The following is a 20407-nucleotide window of genomic DNA, read 5'->3' on the forward strand; positions in this document are numbered from 1 at the left end:
CTCTTTTGTTAAGTGAATCGGTGCATTCGTTAGTCACCCGGGTTTGTTAAGTGAATCCGGATTCCCCCCTCCTCCGCCGAGGACTTGGCTTGTGTCAGGACGACGCAAAAGGGGGAATTGCCCGACACACACATACACACACACCCAGGACGCGGCAACCGTCATAAATACGAGTCAGTGGCCGAGCGCCTGAATTTTGATCCCGCGACTGGCCGTGGGGGCTGCTGCTGCTGCAACTAGTCCGAAGTGTGAAGAATGGTTTTACAAGTCACTTTTGTTCAGCGCCGTTGTAACTTCGGTCACTAAGTGAGTGGTCGTAAGTCGAGGACGACTTGCGACGCAATGCAAAGCTGAGTTGCTTCCCATGGGTGCTGCTTGCCCTGCTGAGCAATCCTCGGCCCTGGCCAGGAGGGTTGACTTAGGGTCGGCTTTCCGCTCCTCCAGCTAGTGCAAAAGCCCAAGCTACTACTGGTAGTAGCAGAGCAGAATCTTTAAAAAATTTTTTGGGGGGGAGCACATGGTGCTGTGCAAACCCCACACATTGGAACTCCTTGGACCCACAGTAGAGAAGTCGGTTGTGCCTTAAGACCAGCCATGGTAGACTGCTCCCCTCTGGGGAGGCTCAGATGCAAATGAGAGCTGTGCGGAAATGAATATTTTTGCTTTCTTTCCAGGGATAGAAGAAAAGGTGGGGGGGGGGGAGCCTAGAACCAGAATTTGGTGATCCTGGAGGAACAAGGGACCCTGGAGGAACCTTTCCCATCAAGCTGAGCCCCGGTTTTAGGCTTCCAAGATAGGGTGGGCTCCCCTTTGGACCGGTGTTTCTCAAACTTGGGCCCTTTAAGAGGAGCGGACTTCAACTCCCAGAATTCCCCAGCGAGACAGCCACCATTTTGACTTTTTTGACTGCCCCTGCTGAATAAACCGCGGGTGCAAACGCCATTTCTTAAAGACTCCCGCGATCAAGAGAACAGACCTTCCTAAGGGAAATCTTGACTCCCCCACTAAAAGACACTCGAATGAAAACAAACACTTCCATTTCACGCCGTAAATAGCTGGCTTACAAAAACACAGCCAACCCCCCCCCAAAAAATACAATTTCCAATTGTATAAAATTACACCTAACAGCGAGGAGGCTAGCAATTAATCTGTGCAGAACATTTCTAGAAATAGCTTTTATTCGTTTCCGCATAATTCTAATTTTTTTTTAAATATATATATATATATTTTATATAGTTGGGGGAACGATCGCCAGCACTGAGCTGTGAGTTTTGAGGATTATTTTTTTTTCTTCTCCCCCAAATTGAGTGGTGGGTGACAAATCCGAGGAGGATATATTCTGCCTTCAGGAAGGGGGTTTTCTTTCCTGTTTGTAGACAAAACACGAGACAGCTGGTCTTACAAGAAAAAAATAAAAATAAAAACAAAACAATTTTGGGTGAAGCAAAAGAAACCGAAGCATCGCGTTCCCAATGGGTTTCAGGGTTTGTTTGTTTTTTGCTGGTTTTATTAATGCATTTGGAAAAACACTGCCTGTCATAACCTTGGGGATATTTTTTTTAAAAAAACAATATTTACTTCATGGGCCGAGCTGAAAACCGACTTTGTATCAGGGCTGGAAACTTTTTCTTTTTCTTTTTTAGTTTTCCATGGCTGTGTAAACAGCTGACATTCCTGCAAAATTGCCAATTACGGTATATTTTCTCCTAGGCGGCTTTAAAAAAAAAAAAAAAATCAGGACTGGCAAGATTTGCAAGCCGTGAGATTTACCGGAGCTGCCGAGCGCTCCGTGGGCTCGAGACCTGGGTGCAAAACAGGCATCTTTTCCTTTTCTGAGACGCCCCACTACCAGGGGGTGAGGGGGCATTGTGGTCTGAATTTTCTTCACGTGGACATAACGGTGCAAATCTGAAAAACTGCCATAAGTCACTTTTTTTAGTGCTGTTCTGACTTCCGACGGTTGCTAAACGAACTGTTGAAGATTCTTTGTATTTTGTTCCACCGAAATTTGCAAATTGTGGGGGCTGATAAACTTTGGAGGTTCTTACTGCACCTGTGTATGGTTTGCCAATGGCATAGTGGCAGATAGGACAGCGCTCCAGAGGGTCAACGTCATTGCCCAGAGGATCATGGGTTACCCTCTCCCCTCTTTGGAAGAGCTTTTAAAGCTCTTGCTGCCTTAAGAAAGTTCAAAACTTTCTTAAAGATCCATCTCATCCTGGATCTCACCCTTTTTTTTTTTTTTTTTTGAACTATTACCATCCGGCAGCCGGTACAGGACAATAAAAACAAGGACAAATAGGCTGAAAAACAGCTTCTATCCCAGAGCAGTGACTATATATTGGATTCTACTGTATAAGGTAAAGGTTCCCCTCGCACATCTGTGCTAGTCGTTCCTGACTCTATAGGCCGGTGCTCATCTCTGTTTCAAAGCCGAAGAGCCAGCGCTGTCCAAAGACGTCTCCGTGGTCATGTGGCCGGCATGACTCAACGCCAAAGGCGCACGGAACGCTGTTTCCTTCCCACCAAAGGTGGTCCCTGTTTTTTACTTGCATTTTTTACTTGATTTCGAACTGCTAGGTTGGCAGAAGCTGGGACAAGTAACGGGAACTCACTCCGTTACGTGGCACTAGGGATTCGAACCGCCGAATTGTCGACCTTTCGATCGACAAGTTCAGCGTCTTAGCCACTGAGCCAGTGCAATATTAATGCAATATTATATATCATAATGCAATAGAGGTTTTCAATTCCATTGTATAGAATGCGAAGGAGGTGTTTGTGTTTTATTTTTATAGCTATAATGTAAGATGGCATTTAATTTTGTTGTACGTGGTGCAATGACAATCAAGTAAACTAAAACTAAACTTCTAGAATTTCAGTGGCCGAGTTTCTACCGTTTTTCCCAAGATCTCAGCGGTGCAAATGCACGAAAACAGGAGCCGAAAGGGGAAGAAAAGAACTTACTTGAGAAGCAAAAGGAGGAAGTTTCGTTCTAGAATCTTCCTCTACGGGCTCCTTGCGTTCACAAACGGATTTGGGATCGTCCGCTGTCTGTCAAGAACAACCAAAAGCAACATCAAAACCGGTGTCAACCGGTCTGCGATGGCTGCCATCTTGCTGGTTTTGACCTCACCCTCCAGACCCCCCTGCCCCCCCCCCCCATTGGAAAGGCGAACCCTACTGTGTGGAGGCTGCCGGTCGGGCTGTAGTGAGGGTTGGCGCTGAGCAGGTGGCTGTGCTCCAGGTGGGTGACCATCTGCCGGGTTTCGGCCAACATCTGCTGCAGCTTGTCGTCGGGCGAGCGAGAATCCTAGGAGAAGCCGGACAAAACGGGTCAGGGACCATCCGGGAAAAAATTCAGCCCACACAGAAAGGTTAAGTGAAAGTTGGGTGGCCACTGGCCTCCTCCACAACCAGTCGGTGACAAGACGAGTCACTAGACCAGGATATAAACTGAGGACAAACTCCACTCCCTTCTAGCACTGATGATGTTCTCTAGTTGCGTCATGAAACATCTGTAAGAGAACAATCAAGCTCAGGGAGCATCAAGGATACCTTAGTAGTAGTAGTTCTTTCTTCTTCTTCTTCTTCTTCTTCTTCTTCTTCTTCTTCTTCTTCTTCTTCTTCTTCTTCTTCTTTCTCCTCCTCCTCCTCCTCCTCCTCCTCCTCCTCCTCCTCCTCCTCTTCTTCTTCTTCTTCTTCTTCTTCTTCTTCTTCTTCTTCTTCTTCTTCTTCTTCTTCTTCTTCTTCTTCTATTTCTTCTTCCTCTTCCCCCTCCTCCTCCTCCCCTTCTTCCTTCACTCTGCAAACCCCACTCCCTTCTAATACTGATGATGTTACCTAGTTGGGTCATGAAATATCTCCAAGAAAACCACTAAGCTCAGGGAGCACCATGGACCACACAGTCCTTTTCCTCTTCCTCCTCCTCCTCCCCTTCTCCTTCCTCCACTCTGCAAACCCCACTCCCTTCTAGCACTGATGATATTACCTAGTCGGGTCATATCAACGTCTGCATTAAAACTACCAAGCTCAGATAGCACCTTGCTGTGTGTTTATGTTTGTGTGGCTGCAAAAAAACACCCTAGAATTTGGGAAATCATCGCCAATAATATCGGGGCAGGTTGAGTGGGATCAACAGCAGGAATATTTTGGGCCTGTTCTGTGTTTTGATTGGAGATACTTACGCAATGGGTGGGAAGCTGGTTACACCCGCTGGGTGCCCAGAGGTCTGAAGGATGGTCTGAGGCGGAGGGCATCTCAGGAGGTTTCGTCTCCTTTGACCTCTGGGTTGATGTGAAACACGGCCCATCCCAGTCGAAACCGTTCAGACTCCCATCCTGGTCACTGTTAAATCATCATCCAGAGCAATTCCGACGATTAACAATTGGGTAATTTGTTTCCAAAGAAAATGAGATATACGCTGGATCAGGTTGGTGGTTATCCGAATGTCACCTATTCCCTTCCCACCCAAGGGGGTCCCCGTTTTTCTACTTGCATTTTTTTTACGTGCTTTCGAACTGCTAGGTTGGCAGAAGCTGGGACAAGTCACGGGAGCTCACCCCCGTTACGCGGCACCAGGGATTCGAACCGCTGAACTGCCGATCTTTTGATCGACAAGTTCAGCGTCTTAGCCACTGAGCCACCGCGTCCCTCCTTTCCACCTTGGATAAAGGCATTTTCATTTTACAGGCTTCCAGAGGAGGGGCCGTTTGACACCTTGCGAGCAAAAAGTCAAGAGACTATTTACAAATTCCCCAGCAAGACCGACAGGCCGGAGCCACATTCCGTGTTACGGCACGAGGCCGTCAAAGTGGCTGGGAGCCGATCGATGCTGGTCAGACCAGCTTTAAAGCCGAACTGTTGATCTGTGTGTTTTTCCTCCAAAAAGGACCATTAAATCCCCTCCAGGTATTCACAACCTAACAAACAACACCCGACTTAGAAACATTTGTTTAACGATCGTTCAAAGTTACGACGATGTATGATGAAAAAAAAGAGACTTAAATCACCCATCTCCTCCCACTTATGACTGCATGACCGTAACCTTGTTGCTGGCATCCTTACGATTTATATTGACTGTTTCCTAATATGATTTGATTGCTTATTTGTTCCCTATGACTATCATTAAGTGTTGTACCTTATGATTCTTGATGAATGTATCTTTTCTTTTATGTACACTGAGAGCCTATGCACCAAGACAAATTCCTTGTGTGTCCAATCACACTTGGCCAATAAAGAATTGAATTCCATTCTAATTCTAATTCTAATTCTAATTCTAATTCTAATTCTAATTCTAATTCTAATTCTAATTCTAATTCTAATTCTATTCCATTCTTACTCGTAATTCTTTTCTATTCCTACTCCTACTCCTACTCCTACTCCTACTCCTACTCCTACATTCTATTCTATTCTATTCTATTCTATTCTATTCTATTCTATTCTATTCTATTCTATTCTATTCTATTCTATTCTATTCTATTCTATTCTACTCTACTCTATTCTAAATTCTTATTCTATTCTATTCTATTTCTATTCTATTTCTATTCTATTCTATTCTACTCTACTCTATTCTAAATTCTTATTCTATTTTATTTTATTTTATTTTATTTTATTTTATTATTTTATTATTTTATTTTATTTTATTTTATTTTATTTTATTTTATTTTATTTTATTTTACTCTACTCTACTCTACTCTACTCTACTCTACTCTACTCTACTCTACTCTACTCTACTCTACTCTACTCTACTCTACTCTACTCTACTCTACTCTACTCTTATCCAAAATACAGGTGAACATCATATACTTAGCCGAAATACAGTACCTTTTCAACTCGGGAGCATCCGGAGGCCTCGGGGACAGCTCCCCGCCCCATAAGGCACTGCCGTTGTTCTTCACCGGCTTGAGCATTTCGGCCCACTCCCGGTTGGAGCGGTAGAGGCTGGCTTGACGGACGGCGCTGCAGGCCGAGCAGCCCAATTCGCAGGCGGGGTTCCCCGGATGGGGAGGCACGCGGGGTCTTTGCCGAGGGGGGATTCTGCCCGGGTCCGCGGGGGCATCTTTGCAATCCCCGCTGGCTTTGTCGAAGAACCTGGGCGCCAAACATCCTGAGGTCGCTGCGCAGAAGTTGGCTTCAAACCAATGTTTGTGTCTCGGTAAAGAGGTCACCGGGCCCAGCTCCGACATACAAACAGTTTCCTTGGATCTGGACTTCCGGGGATTGTCCATCCATGCGGCCGAGCGGTCTTCCACCTCCCCGGCGCTTCTGGGACTGCTCAGCATCCCTTCTTCCCGACGGAAGTGTCTGGGATGGCAAAACGGCCCTTCGTGTAGGTGCTCTTGCTGCCTGCTCTGGGCTTGGCAGGAGTGGCCGGCCTTTTTCAAAGGACAGTCGGGAAGGTGGACGAAATGGGTTGGGATCTCCTGGACAACTTCGCCGCGGAGGGAGTCTTGGTCGCCGCTGGTCTCGAGATCCGACAAAACCATTCCTGGGCTGAAAACAGGAAGGAGGAGGAGCTTGAGTTATCCATGTTGGACTTAAGGCAGAGGTCTTCAAACTTGGCAGCTTTAAGATTTGTGGACTTCAACTCCGAGAATTCTCCAGCCAGAATGTAGCCCACCCACCCTTTGGCCTCTGGCTCGCAGCAGTTACCTCCTTGCAAGCAAACAGCAAGAAGAAACAGCTCCTTTCAGCTTCAGCACAGCCTAATTAGCACAAGTTGATTTGATCAGCCTCCTGACTCTCAGCTGATTTGCTCTCAGCTGTTTTGCGGGGGCCTCTGCTGCTTGCTGCAAAGAGGTAAATTGCTGGAGCAGATTTTTTTTTTTCTTTGTGCTAATCAAGCTAGGCTGAAAACGAAAATGAAAGTAAAGCAGGCTGTTTGCTGCAAGGAGGCAAAATTGCTCAGAGGCAGAGGGAGATTTCTTTTTCTTCTTTTCCTCACCAAAAAAGGTAGGTGCATCTTATACTCCAGTGCGTCTTATACTCCGAAAAATACAGTAATTCCTTCTGCCCTCCCCCCAGCAAAACCGTTTTACCTTCCATCCTGAGACTCTGTCCTGTGTTTCTCTTGGGAACTTTCCAGGTGGAAATGCAGGAACTGGAGATCCTGTTGCAAAACAAGCCATCAGCCGTGGGAAGGTGGAAATTTTAACTTCGGGGACATTCGGCCTCCAGACCTCCAAGGATGTGAAAAGGAATTTGCCAAGGATTCTCTTTACATCCTCCAGAAAATGTTTCTGGAAAGTTGTAGTAGCTCCTTTTCATTTGATTACTTTTATTCAGTGGTGGGCTGCTGCCGGTTCGGGCGAATCGGTAGTTCCAACAATCAGCTGGCCCCGCCCATCCAGCCCCGCCCTATCCTGTCCTAGTCGTAAAACGGGGCAAAACTCACTTAACAACTGTCTCGCTTAGCAATGGGAATTTTGGGCTCAATCACGGTCATTAAGTCAAGGATTATAGCTTATTTTTATTTTATTATTTTACTTGCAAAAGCTTCTTTTACTTAAGGACTTCCTCCTTTTCCTGAACGAAGTGGCTTCAAAACGAAACAATGCCAGAATTCTTTGCCTTTTAATTCCCCCTTTTCTTCCACCCTGCAAAATGGGAAGCGCTCACAGCCAGAAACGGGATCCCCACCTGTCTCAAATTGTTCAGTTCCGTGTCCGTCCGAAGCTGTTTCGATTTGGCGGAAAGAAGCAGCTGAACTTTCCGATTTTCCCTCTCGGCTGCGGGAAAAGAAAGGGGTGGAAGAGTCAGTTATTTTTCCAGAAGCCCCCCCAGAGAAACCATAAATGTCTCATTGCAATAGTGGTGAATATTTGTAGCTCGGGTGTAGGACGAGGATTTCGTTACCAGACTACATAACATCTTCAGTGCAGTTTAAGGGATGTTAAGAGGCCATTTAAGGGACGCAGTGGCTCAGACGCTGAGCTTGTCGATCGAAAGGTCGGCAGTTCAGCGGTTCGAATCCCTAGTGCTGCGTAACGGGGTGAGCTCCCGTGACTTGTCCCAGCTTCTGCCAACCTAGCAGTTCGAAAGCAGGTAAAAAAAATGCAAGTAGAAAAATAGGGACCACCTTTGGTGGGAAGGGAACAGCGTTCCGTGCGCCTTTGACGTTGAGTCATGCCGGCCACATGACCACGGAGACGTCTTTGGACAGCGCTGGCTCTTCGGCTTTGAAACGGAGATGAACACTGCCCTCTAGAGTTGGGAACGACTAGCACAGATGTGCGAGGGGAACCTTTACCTTTTAAGGGGCCGTTTAGAATTCAAGATTCAGCAAACCTTCAGATTTACTCACCGGTAAGCATTAATTCACTACTTAAATAAACATTTTCTTGCTTGAGCTGTATAATTTCTTCCCTCTGGGCACTGTTTTCCTTTATTTTTTCACTGAGATCCCCTTAAAAAAAAAAAAGAAAAGAAACTTCAAAACAATTTTTCACTTCACATTTTCTTAAAACAATCATTTGCCATTCAATCACCTTGGCAGCTTTTAAGACTTGTGGACTTCAGATCCCAGAATTCCCCAGCCGGCATGACCAGCTGGGGAATTCTGGGAATTGAAGTCCACAAATCTTAAAAGTTGCCAAGACTGGATATTATTCCCTGCTCTAAATATAATTTTACCTTTTAGTCTGTTTGCTTCTGACATCATTTCCTTCATCCTGAGTTTAAAATTCTGCTTCTCCTCGCTGAAACTCCTTTCTTGCGTCTTGCACGCGCACAGGGCACTTTCTAACTTTTTAAATTTGCTGGTAAACTCGGCGATCTGATTGGTTGCTTCAAGGATATCGTCATCCTACCGAAATCAAGAAATAAACGGGGCTTATTCTCGCTGAAAAGCGAGAAAGTTCTTTGAAAAAGGTGTTCATCAGTGAAGAGCTTAAAAGAGCTTCATTCCCCATGTTGGCTGGGGAATTCTGGGAGTTGAAGTCCACCTATCTTCCCCATGTTGGCTGGGGAATTCTGGGAGTTGAAGTCCACATATCTTCAAATTGCTGAGGTTGAGGAACATTGTTAGAAAGGATAAAATGGATCTACTTTGGGGGCCTCTTTACATGCCAATGATGGGCAAAAATTTGCACCAAAATGTCAAGGACCCAAATATAAATACCTTGAGCCTTAAAAGCGTCAGGAGATCTTGTTCTCTAGCTTGAAGCTGACCCACTTGGTTTGAGAGGTCCATCACGGAGCCAACCAAGGTTTGGTTTTTCTCCTAAGAAAGAGAAAAGAGACAAGAAGGACAGGCCGGAGATCAACTTCTGGCAGGGTCTCTTCTCCCAATTGACATGCCCCATCATAGGAATACAATAAAGGCACTCTGAGCTTTGCAGATGTTTTTCTCTCTGATTTACAGGACACCCCGACCCCCACAAAATAAAACAGACCGCCCAAAAGACAAAGCAACAATTTTATTTTGAAAGAAACTCACATTACAAATTTGAAACACTGCAAAATACAGCAGAAACATCACATTAACTGGTTTCAAAAGGGATTCAAACTGTACTTTTGGTGAGTGGGACATGAGCTCCCTTCTCTTTTTTCTTTATTTACATCCAGGTTTGTTCTCTCTGCCGCTTTATTATTCACGTTGCATTCTGGATTTAAGTGTTTTTTTTTTTTTTTGAACCGTTTGCAAGCCGCCCAGCACCCCTGAGAGTCGGCAGCGTATCAATTGAAAGAATAATAATAATAATAAAAAATTCACGAGGATGATAGTGGCCTACCTCGAGGGTCTGACATTGAAGAGATGTGTCGGAGGCTTTTCGAGACAGCTCCTGCAGCTTCTGCTGAGTGTTTTCGAGCGTCGAACTGCAGTCATTCTGCAGGGACCCCAGGAGCTTTAATCTCTGGGTCAGAGTGGTTATCATTTCATTTCTCTTATGTAGCTCATCTGGGAGGAGAGGGCTGGAATCAAATCTTGTTAACAACGGTAAACCGGCATTTAATTCATCCCCTGCCTCTCTGTTTTAAAATTACAATTCTGGCTGCCCAACGAATTATTATTTATTTATCGAATTAATTTCCCGCCCCTGTTGTGGTTCTGGCGAGACTGGCCGGCTTTAAATTAAGCCTGTTCAATTTAGAATAAATATTGGAAATAAATATTTAAACACAGGGAAAAGAAGAGAGAGAGAGAGAGAGAGAGAGAAGATCATTCTTTCAAAGAACACCCGCATCCTGGTTTCGCTGCCCACTTTCAGACGATTCTACCTGCCATATTTCTTTGCCCTTAAAACTGTACCGTTCGGGAGGAGGGTTTGTGGAAGAGAATCTCAGCGCAAGTTTGCGACTTTGGTTCCAGGTTTTTCACATGCAGACGGTAAGAAAATACAACTGCTCTACTACACGCATGCAGCCCACCCCCTCCAATCACTGATTTAACACACTATTGGGAAGCTCTGGGGATCAGTATTGTTAGAGAATCTCTTGGAAGGATTCTACGCCTAACGTAACATTCCAGGATTTCCATGGTGCAGAAGGAATCACAAGGGAGTGGCAAGCCAACATTTCTAAGGACCAGACAAGCCAACTGTTGAAATTCCTCCTTTGTTGGCTGTTTAAAATGACAACAAGCAGCTTGCATTTAATGTCTTCCCTAGCGAATCAAACGCTGTAGAACATTTTTCCTCCATCTGACATTCTAGGTATGTGAGGCTCAGAAACCACGGCATAAAAATGGCCTCTTTTTTTGGTTTGTTTTAGAAGGCTGGGGTAGAGCATAAACCCAGAACTGTGGCTAAAAAAAAACATCATGTACCTGATGCTGTGAGGAACTATTAGCCTAACTTGTTTGTGCTTTTAATCTCCACGAAATCAGAGACAAACTTTTCACAAACTTGTTAGCCAACGCTGGGATTGTCCACTTGCAAGGCTCTTTAGCGCTCCGAAATGTGCGAACTCCAAACTCACCTTTGCTATAAACACCCCCCAATCCCACTGCACCCAGGACTATGCAAGGGGAACCATCTGCCTCACTTCTTACAATCTGTAAAATGGGAATACCAGTGGCATACAGGCTGAGTTTACTTGGCTCTAGGCTTTGTGAGAGGGACGCGGTGGCTCAGTAGCTAAGACGCTGAGCTTGTCGATTGAAAGGTCGGCAGTTCAGCAGTTCGAATCCCTAGTGCCGCGTAACGGGGTGAACTCCCGTGACTTGTCCCAGCTTCTGCCAACCTAGCAGTTCGAAAGCAGGTAAAAAATGCAAGTAGAAAAATAGGGACCACCTTTGGTGGAAAGGGAACAGCGTTCCGTGTGCCTTTGGCGTTGAGTCATGCCGGCCACATGACCACAGAGACGTCTTTGGACAGCGCTGGCTCTTCGGCTTTGAAACGGAAATGAGCACCGCCCCCTAGAGTCGGGAACGACCAGCACAGATGTGCGAGGGGAACCTTTACTTTTACCTTTAGGCTTTGTGAGACTCACTTTCCAACCTGCTGCTTCGTTCTTCCAGGGTCAGTATTTTCTGACGATCATCCTCCCACGCCAAAAATTGCCTCTGGTGCACAGCCACCATATTGTTCAGCTCCTTATCACGATCTTTCAGCTCTGCAAGTACCAGCTGGAGTTCCTTCTTCAGTTTCTGAACGAGGTCGCTCTCTGATTCGGAGGCGAGGTTCTAACAAGGGAGAAAAAGAGATTTAGGGAAGGAGTAGTACACTAGTAGTATGCTAGTAGTATGATAAATTATATCAGACACCCTGATCAATTCCCTAGGTCAGGGGTCAGCAACCTGCGGCTCTGGAGCCGCATGTGGCTCTTTCACCCCTCTGCTGCGGCTCCCTGTCACTCAAAATATCACTCACAGCTGCCAATGTGTGATACTTGCTGGCACGTGATTTATTGAGCTTTTCAACCCCCAGTAGGCCAACCATGGATAAATCCATGAAAAGAAAAGTTTCAGAAGAAAACAGAACATTGAATTCAACTACGTATGCTAGTTTTGTGGCCGCTCGAGAAATAGTCAGGCACGGGAAGGGTTCTGTGGCTCCCGGTGTTTTCTTTTTTGGTGGGAAACAGGTCCAAATGGCTCTTTGACTGCTTAAGGTTGCAGACCCCTGCGTTAGGTTAACCTGTGCATCATGAAAGGTAACCTGTAACTTCAGTGTAATTTTAATATTTCACATTTTCCTACCTGGAAGGGACTGGAAATACCCAACGCAGAATTCATCAGGTTTCTGAGATCAGACAAGCCAACTTCATTTCAGGTGTAGCCCAGATGTAAAGCAGGGATACCTTGTTATCCAGTTGTTTTTTTAAATAAATAAATAAATAAATAATAATAATAAACTTTTAAATTTAGGTTGGTTATACTAGTAACAATAATACCAAATAAACGGAAAGAGAAAAAAAAAAGAGTAAAAAGTGCAAGGGATAAAAAGAGGAAATTCACTGTATAATACACAGTAATACACCCAAACACACACCCAGGCAGGCGAAGCCATCTCTACACACAAACCCCTACATTTGTTGTGTATGATACACATTGATACACACTCAAATCCGGACACTCAACACAAAGAGAGAGATCCACCCTCAGCTGAAAACACACAACTCTACATTTACTTACATGCTACCTAAACACTGATAAGACACAAACACACAAATACACCCAGTGGGAACCCACATCTACACACACTCAAACCCACCACCACCGCGTGGAAAGTCCACACCCCCCCCCACTACAATACTGGCACCCTGCTACCCGCCCACGCATCTCCCCACGCGGGAGAGAGAGCCCGTGTCTACACAAGGGACACGCATACACACACACACACCGGCCTCTAGACTCGCGTTCCAGGACCCCAACACCGACTCCCAGACCCGCCGGCCCCCCATTCCCGTCCACCGCCTTCCCCCGAGTCTCGTGGATCCCCCGTGGCTGCTCTTCCTCCTCCTCCTCCTTCCGGGGGAGAAGCCAACCTGGCCGGCGCTCACCTGTCCGGCAGCAGAGCGAAGGAGGGGTGTGTGTGTGGTGGTGGGGGCGGACCGGAGGGAAAACTGCGAGCCTGACGTCCGCGCCGGTTTCCAGCCTTCGGGAGCTTCCCCAGCGCGAGGGCGGTTGGAGGCGCCGCGAAGAGTTTTTCCCTTCGCGGGATTCTCGCTTGCTTCAATCGCGGGTGTTTTTTCCCCTCCACCATCAAAGGAACTCCGTGGGACCCTCCCCCGCGCCCCATTTATTTATTTATTTATTTATTTATTTATTTATTTATTTATTTATTTATTTATTTATTTATTTATTTATTTTCTATCTATCTATCTATCTATCTATCTATCTATCTATCTATCTATCTATCTATCTATCTTATCTATCTATCTATCATCTATCTATCAAATTTCTATACCGCCCTACTCCCGGAGAACTCAGGGCGGTGAACAGCCAAGATAAAATACAGATAATACAAATATTAAAAATCCCTTAACATTATTAAATATTTTGGCCGAAACACAGATTAGAACACCCAATTTATAAAATCAAACGAATTTAATTCTTTTTAATTATCTTAACTTTTGCATTTGTATGTTTTTTTAATTTTGGCTGTTCACCGCCCTGAGTCCCTTCTGGGAGAAGGGCGGTATACAAATTAAATAAATAGATAATAAATAAAAAATAAATTTAAAATTTAAAAGAGGAGTTAGGCCAGGCCAGCCTGCTGAAATAATTTATACCTCCCCCTACAATACTCTCCCCATCCCTTTCTTTTGCCCACCTCCAAAGACAGGAGGTCCTGCAGTTGGAAAAGAGGCTATTTCGGGAAAAAATAGGTTCAAGAGATTTCTTGCAAGACTGAATCGATCAGGCACACACACAAACAAAAAATCTGCTTTCTGGATCTCACTTTTTCATGGGTGGCACGATGTGGTTGTGAAATCTTTTTTTTTTAAAAAAAAATTCTTTTTTGCTGGTGAAATAATAAATCTTTTTTGGCTCAGAGAGGAAAAGAGGGAGACACAAAAGTTTGCCCCCAAGGGCAAACTTCCAAGTTTCACCCATTTGAAAAAAAGTATTAATGTCGCATCGTATTATGTTTAAACGATGAACAAAGCTTAAGAACTATATGTTTCTATGAGTGCTAATATTATTGTAAAGTGACGGGAGGTGTTTGGGAACCAGTGATGTCATATCTATGTCCAATGTTTTTTTTTTTAATTTTGTATTATTAATAAAAAACTTTTTAAAATTAAAAAAAAAGTTTCATCCATTTGCTTTTGAGACCTTCTTTCCACACGTGAAAACCACCAAACTCAGAGAGCACCAAGGACCCCACAGTCGTCCTCCTCTCTGCAAACCCCTTTCCTAGCACTGATGATGTTCCCTAGTTTGGTCATGAAATGTCTTAAGAAAACCACCAAGCTTAGAGAGCACCAAGGACTTCACAGTTCAACCCTGAGTTATAAATATTCTCCTTTACTGATCATTTTTAAAGACCAGATGGGAGTGTGGCACATCCTAGGGGTTTACGTTCACACATTACGCCAAGCCTTCATGTAAATTTATTTGCTTCCAACGAAGCTGCCAACTTAGGTTGAAAACTTGGGTTAAGAAAATGAAGGACGCACACGGCAAAGAACAGTAACGTCTTTATTAAGATTAACTTTCTACTTCCAGCCGAAGCATGATACTCTCACTTCCCCGCAAGTTTAAACTTTGGCAAAGAAAGATTACAAACAAAAAATAAAAAGCAGCAAATAGACCACAGTAAAAATGCCACCGGGGGAACATGCCTCTTCAACAGGTCTGTCAGGGAAGTCCCACTTGGGATTATCTTGGCTGGAATTGGGTGTTTGTCCAAAAAAAAGGCAGGAAACTTGTAGCTTTTCCAAAGGACTCTCACTTTTTTACTTCTCCTAGATCTTCAATGCTGTCATCGTCCACCTGCAGCACAGAGGTTCAAATGTATTTATTACACGAGAAAGGATCACATGGAAACGAATTGAGTATCTTGACTTTGAAAGATTATTGGAGGGGGGGGGGGAAGAGATTTATTTATTTATTTATTATATTTCTATACCGCCTTTCTCCCGTAGGACTCAAGGTGGTGTACAGTCAAGAAAAATATAGACACACAAACATCATAAAATTGCTCCTCTCCCCACCCCGATCTTTTATAATGGGATACTTCTAGAGAATGCATGAAAAAAAATATATTGATACGGTTGCTTAATGGAATGTAATTGATCCATTTCAGCGAAGAGTCAACCGTCGTAGCAAATTAACATCACACAGAGTCGGTTTCTAATTCCCCGCCAGGATATCATGGATATTATTTTCATCTTTACAGCTCCACTGCAAAGTCTTAAATGCAAGGGAAAAATCCACTCCCGACAACTTTAATTTTAAAAAAAGCTCTTTTTAACAGAAAAGCCAGTCAGATGAGGTTCCGGCGTATTACCTCGGGCCATTTTTCCTGAATCACTTCGATGATGTCATCTGTGAAATCTCCCTGAATAATTATTTCATCTTCCCCAGTGACTGAGGCACCACAGGAAAACTTCTGAGCAAAGAACCTTTGGGCCTCCTTAAGATCTATTTCTGTTTGGAGGAGAGAAAAAGAAATGAGAGATCAAGACACAGATACTCACGTTATTAGTTTCTAAGCCAGTTTTTCAAAATTGGCAATGTTAATGCCATCACTTTGCTTAACAACCAATTCCCACAACACTACCAAATAATTTACTAAGGCTGTATTACTATTATTTCTCTCTTCCTTACTAGTATCTATCTCTTCCCACTTATGACTATAACCATGTTGCTTGTATCTTTCAATTTATATTGTTTTTGTTTCCTAGTGCGATTTGATAGCTTATTAGTAACCTTGACTATCACTAAATGTTGTATCTTTTTATTCTTGATGAATGTATTTTATTTTTCTTTATGTACACTGAAAGCATATACACCAAAGACAAATTCCTTGTGTGTCCAATCACATTTGGCCAATAAAGAATTCTATTCTATTCTATTCTATTCTATTCTATTCTATTCTATTCTATTCTATTCTATTCTATTCTATTCTATTCTATTCTATTCTAATGGATGGACTTCAACTCCCAGAATTCCCCAGCCACCTATCCTATGCTGGCTGGGGAATTCTGGGAGTTGAAGTCCATTTGCTAATTTTGAAAAACTGTGTTCTAAACCCCCAACTTTTGTCTTTACACAGCGACAAGATTGAGCCATCCCGGAATCCCAGCAAGATGTGGAACAACCGAGTCAGATTATAGAAGAAAAACTCCCTGTTCTGACTTTTTGAGACCGAAATTGTAGGCTTTGAACTGAATTGCAGTTCAAAGGGGACTTTCGCATCATTTAGAATATTAGATTCGCAGCTTCGGAAAACGGATCCTGTCTCATTCTCCTTGGTGGCCACGCCCCACTGTGAGATGCTCCAGAGATCTTTTTTTTTTTTTTTCATACTAGCTGATCTCCGCCAATTTGAGCCCAGAGACCTCTGCCAAAACATGTTTTTGCTTCACTCACCAAAAGTCGCAAGACCGCATACTCGTGTGACGTATTTTTTCTTCGCTCGGGGGATTTTTGCTATCGTCACTTTCTGAGGCACCGTTTTCTTCTTCTGTTTTATCTGACCTCTTCCACCTGGGAGGCAGGCAGAAAAGGAAAGGGGATAAATAGAAAGTCACCTCAAACCACCTTGAGCAGGGGGTTGGACTAGAGGATCTCTGATGAGCCCCATGATTCTATATTCTCACCACCCCAGCAACAGGTGAGCTCGCCTTGCCCAGCCTGGGGTGCTCCAGATGTGTCTGGAGTTCTAATCCTGGACGATACAGTGCCAGGAGATTAAAACAATAATGGAGTTGTGCTTTAATATGGTTTTAAGAAAAACAAAAGCTGTATTCAGCTAATCATTGCCTCTCTTCTGTTTTTTCTTTTCTTCCTCTTCACCGATCATTCCTTGGCCTTCTCCGATGCCAGATTCTTGTTTAGGGCAGTTTTCTGGAATTCAAATGTACACAGTTATTAGGGATATCGAAATCTTGCAAAAAAAAGAAAAGAAAGTGGTTATATATTTCTTCATAGGGCTTTCTTTATGAGGCTCCCTTACAATGATCCTATTGAGAGTTATTTTCATTTAGCATATTAAGCTGATCTATTGGTATTTTTTTTCCTTCACAAAATGCAACTTCCCTTTTGCAACCCAGAAAATCCCACTGGATTTAATGCAATAGGTTTCCCAAACAAACGAGGATGAGATTAAAGAAGAAATTCCATGCTCCAAAGATCACAAAGTGTATTTACCTACAGTAAGCTTCGCAAATTCATTTGGGAAATTCTTCTCTAGCCACTGCCTGCATTTTGCCATATCAGGCATGTATTCGCAATACTGGAGGGAAAAAAAAAAAACAGAGTAAAATTATTTGTTGAGAATGGCCAAATGTATACAGCATAACACAAATCTTTAGGACTTGTACGCAAGAGCAGAGAAATCATTTTGGACAGATGCAGCTTTCCACGCAGGGAAAGGAGAATCTGTTCAAATGATCCTTTTCTATAATAAAAGCTATTTTAGCCCTCTTCAGAGAGATCAATGCAACTGTGAATAGGCTGAGCTGGCATAATTCTAACCAATGTGTTACTCTACGGATTTCCAGTTAAATCATTATACATATTTTTAAAAGCTCTCTAGCGTTTTCGTCGACTGCACAAACCAAGCAAAAACTAAAATGAAAGCAACTCACCTCTGTTGGCAAGGAACAGACTGGGGAAGAAAACGGGAAAAAGTTTTAAAGCAATGATAATGTTTTCCCGTATAATCCAGTTTAAACATCTTATTTAAGATGGGCATTTCCACAAGGTCTCTCAAAATACGCTCATTCTACAACATCCATTAGCCCCAGCCATCATGGCTGGAAAACAAGATGCTAGAAGCTGTAATCAGATAATACCAGAAAACCCACAAGCCTTTTATCCCACGTTTAAGACCGATCTTTCTAATGAGTGCGTTGATTCCTATTGTGAATTGCATTTTCTTAGTTACAAGAAAATTCCTATTGTGAATTGTATTCTCTTAGTTGTAGAACATCATTTTGCAGAATACGCTGACTTATATTGTATTAATTCCTCTCTCTTTGTTGCAAATGCCCATTTCCACTTTTAAAAACACAGACTGTATTAAAAGTGTTTCTCAACCTCGGCAACTTTAAAGATATGTGGACTTCCAACTCCCAGAATTCCCCAGCTAGCTAAATATGCTGAAATTGAGAAACACCAGCTCTAGATTAAAGTGTTTTCAGCTAACCAAAGCTGGAGAATCTGCAAGTAACCTTAACTAGGGTAAGTGGGAAGAAACCCACTGATGGTTTAGGAAGCGGACTTTCCCACTCCTACCTCCGCAGTAGAGCACCCGAAGGGGATAATCAATATCTGGTCTGGCGTTACATCTTTGGTCTCCCCGGCAGTCCAGGACCACCGGCTCCACTGCTGTCTCCATTGCCTTCTCACCAGTCCAGAAAACCAGAGACCTTCCGTTCAAAAGCCAAACCTAGGAAACAGAGAGGGAGTGGTGGTTGACCTCCAAAGATCAGGCAGAAAACTTAAAAGAGGCAAAAGTTGGTTTGAAGCTCAACATTAAGAAAACTAAGATTGTGGCATCTGGCCCTCTCAATTCCTGGCAAATAGATGGGGAAGAAATGGAGGTTAGTGACAGATTTTATTTTCCTGGGCTCCAAGATCACTGCAGATGGGGCTGCAGCCAAGAAATTAAAAGACGCTTGCTCCTGGGGAGGAAAGCTATGACAAATCTAGATAGTGTACTAAAAAGCAGAGACATCACTCTGCCAACAAAAGTGCGTATAGTCCAGGCTACGGTTTTCCCAGTTGCAATGGATGGCTGTGAAAGTTGGACCATAAGGAAGGCTGCGTGCCAAAGAATGGAGGCCTTTGAACTCTGGTGCTGGAGAAGACTCCTGCGAGTCCCTTGGACTGCAAGGTGATCCAACCGGTCAGTCCTAGAGGAGATCAACCCTGACTGCTCTTTGGAAGGCCAGATCCTGAAGAGGAAACTCAAATCCTTTGGCCACCTAATGAGAAGGAAGGACTCCCTGGAGAAGACCCTAATGCTGGGAACGATGGAGGGCAAAAGAAGAAGAAGGGGACGGCAGAGAACGAGGTGGCTGGATGGAGTCCCTGAAGCAGTCGGCGAGAGCTTCAATGGACTCCTGAGGATGGTGGAGGACAGGAAGGCCTGGAGGAATGGAGGGAGGGAGTCAAGCTATTCTCCAAAGCACCAGAAGGCAGGAGAAGAAGCAATGGATGGAAACTAATCCAGGAGAGAAGCAACTTAGAACTAAGGAGGAATTTCCTGACAATTAATCAGCGGAACAACTTGCCTCCAGAAGTTGTGAATGCTCCAACACTGGAGGTTTTTAAGAAGACGTTGGACAGCCATTTATCTGAAGTGGTTTTAGGGTCTCCTGCCTGGGCAGGGGGGTTGGACTAGAAGACCTCCAAGGTCCCTTCCAACTCTCCTATTCTATTTCTATTTCTAAACGTTGTCCATGGGGTCGCGATGGGTCGGGCACGACTTCGCAACTAACAACAAGAAATGATGAATGAGGGCTTGTGGATGGGAGACCCCCCCCCAAAAAAACCCCAAAAAGCAGTTGAACCCCAATCTAGAAAAGTGGGGAGGGGGCTCTTGCAGCACTGCCAGGGCTGGGCTCTTCCAAGGAGGAGCCCTGAGGCCAAGGGGGGAAGGGCGAGAGTTGGGAAAGGTGCCCCCCACCCGCCCCCGCCCAAGGGTGGCCCAGCCAGACCCCCCCTCAAGGACCCCCCCCCCAAAATGATTGAAACCTAATAAAGCCCCCCAAAAAAGAGAACATGGGACCCATTGAGTGGCTGGGGGGGGGGTCAAGGGATTCCCGAGCCAAGAATGATGGGGTGCCCCCAACCCAATCCGGGGAAAGCCCCCTTACCTGCACAGCCCCCCCCCCCACGACCCACCAGGTGAGTCGCTTCTCCGACCGTCTAGCAGCAGCAGCAGCAACAGCAGGCAAGCAGACGGGGTGGGAGATCTCGCGAGAGCGCCGCAGTTCCCGCGAGAGTGAGAGAGAGAGAGAGGCACCCGCCGCCCGAGGGGGAGGAGCAGCAGCAGCCGCAGTGCCGGACCAGAGGGAAAACTTCAGCTGCTCTTCCTCGCCTCTGTTTTTTTTTTTTTCTCTCTCTCTCCTCTTCCTCGCTGTGCTTGGCGGAAGTGAGCCGCCAACCATAGAGCGGCGGGAAGGAGAGGGAGAAGCTTACGGGTCGTTCTTTGGGCCAAGCGGCTTCACAAATCGTTTTGTTTTTGGGGTTTTTTTTTTTTCCTACCCCTTTTGCTGGGGAAGAGCCATGCCTCGCTATGCCCAGCTGGTGATGGGGCCTGCGGGGAGCGGGAAGGTGAGTCCC

General features: G+C 44.7%; 3 protein-coding genes across 5 annotated transcripts in view; 1 reads left to right on the forward strand and 2 right to left on the reverse strand.

The window, feature by feature from the left end:
- Nucleotides 1–1195: 1195 nt before the first annotated feature.
- Nucleotides 1196–12238, reverse strand: CCDC62 (coiled-coil domain containing 62). Its single transcript, XM_070950915.1, has 13 exons — nt 12140–12238; nt 11431–11623; nt 9732–9898; nt 9119–9220; nt 8632–8803; nt 8303–8404; nt 7639–7727; nt 7038–7108; nt 5824–6492; nt 4185–4344; nt 3182–3310; nt 2965–3051; nt 1196–1366 (listed from the first exon to the last, which is right to left on the reverse strand). The coding sequence occupies exons 1-13, from the start codon at nt 12173–12175 to the stop codon at nt 1346–1348; spliced, it is 1998 nt and encodes a 665-aa protein (XP_070807016.1). The 5' UTR covers nt 12176–12238; the 3' UTR covers nt 1196–1345.
- Nucleotides 12239–14568: 2330 nt separating this feature from the next.
- DENR (density regulated re-initiation and release factor) lies at nt 14569–20240 on the reverse strand. 2 transcript variants are annotated; one of them, XM_070950262.1, is made up of 8 exons: nt 19939–20240; nt 18353–18506; nt 17704–17723; nt 17264–17348; nt 16877–16960; nt 16484–16600; nt 15399–15538; nt 14569–14881 (listed from the first exon to the last, which is right to left on the reverse strand). In XM_070950262.1, the coding sequence occupies exons 1-8, from the start codon at nt 20230–20232 to the stop codon at nt 14837–14839; spliced, it is 939 nt and encodes a 312-aa protein (XP_070806363.1). In that variant the 5' UTR covers nt 20233–20240; the 3' UTR covers nt 14569–14836. The 2 variants fall into 2 exon arrangements, with proteins under 2 accessions (XP_070806363.1, XP_070806364.1); XM_070950263.1 differs by having other exon boundaries at nt 19967–20053.
- Nucleotides 20163–20407, forward strand: part of GPN3 (GPN-loop GTPase 3) — a 182429-nt gene continuing 182184 nt past the window's right edge. For both annotated transcript variants that reach the window (XR_011600803.1, XM_070950264.1), the window contains exon 1: nt 20163–20398. Coding sequence is in view for 1 of the 2 variants with exons in the window: in XM_070950264.1 (XP_070806365.1) it covers nt 20351–20398 (48 nt within the window). In the remaining variant the exon portion in view is untranslated. The remainder of the gene's footprint in view (nt 20399–20407) is intronic.

The sequence above is a fragment of the Pituophis catenifer genome, unplaced genomic scaffold (assembly GCF_029215685.1).
Source record: "Pituophis catenifer annectens isolate HBS135680 unplaced genomic scaffold, rPitCat1.0.hap2 SCAF_10, whole genome shotgun sequence".
Lineage (NCBI taxonomy): Eukaryota > Metazoa > Chordata > Lepidosauria > Squamata > Colubridae > Pituophis > Pituophis catenifer.

Coding starts and splice junctions, on each gene's coding strand:
- DENR (XM_070950262.1), bottom strand. CDS start 20,232: ATGGTTGGCGGCTCACTTCCGCCAAGCACAGCGAGGAAGAGGAGAGAG. Junction 16,601..16,876: donor AAAGAAAAAACAGAAGAGAG/GCAATGATTAGC, acceptor CCTGCCTCCCAG/GTGGAAGAGGTCAGATAAAA. Junction 15,539..16,483: donor ATGCGGTCTTGCGACTTTTG/GTGAGTGAAGCA, acceptor TCCTCCAAACAG/AAATAGATCTTAAGGAGGCC.
- CCDC62 (XM_070950915.1), bottom strand. CDS start 12,175: ATGAATTCTGCGTTGGGTATTTCCAGTCCCTTCCAG. Junction 8,405..8,631: donor AGAAGCAAACAGACTAAAAG/GTAAAATTATAT, acceptor TTTTTTTTTAAG/GGGATCTCAGTGAAAAAATA. Junction 3,052..3,181: donor CGACCGGCAGCCTCCACACA/GTAGGGTTCGCC, acceptor TGTTCTTGACAG/ACAGCGGACGATCCCAAATC.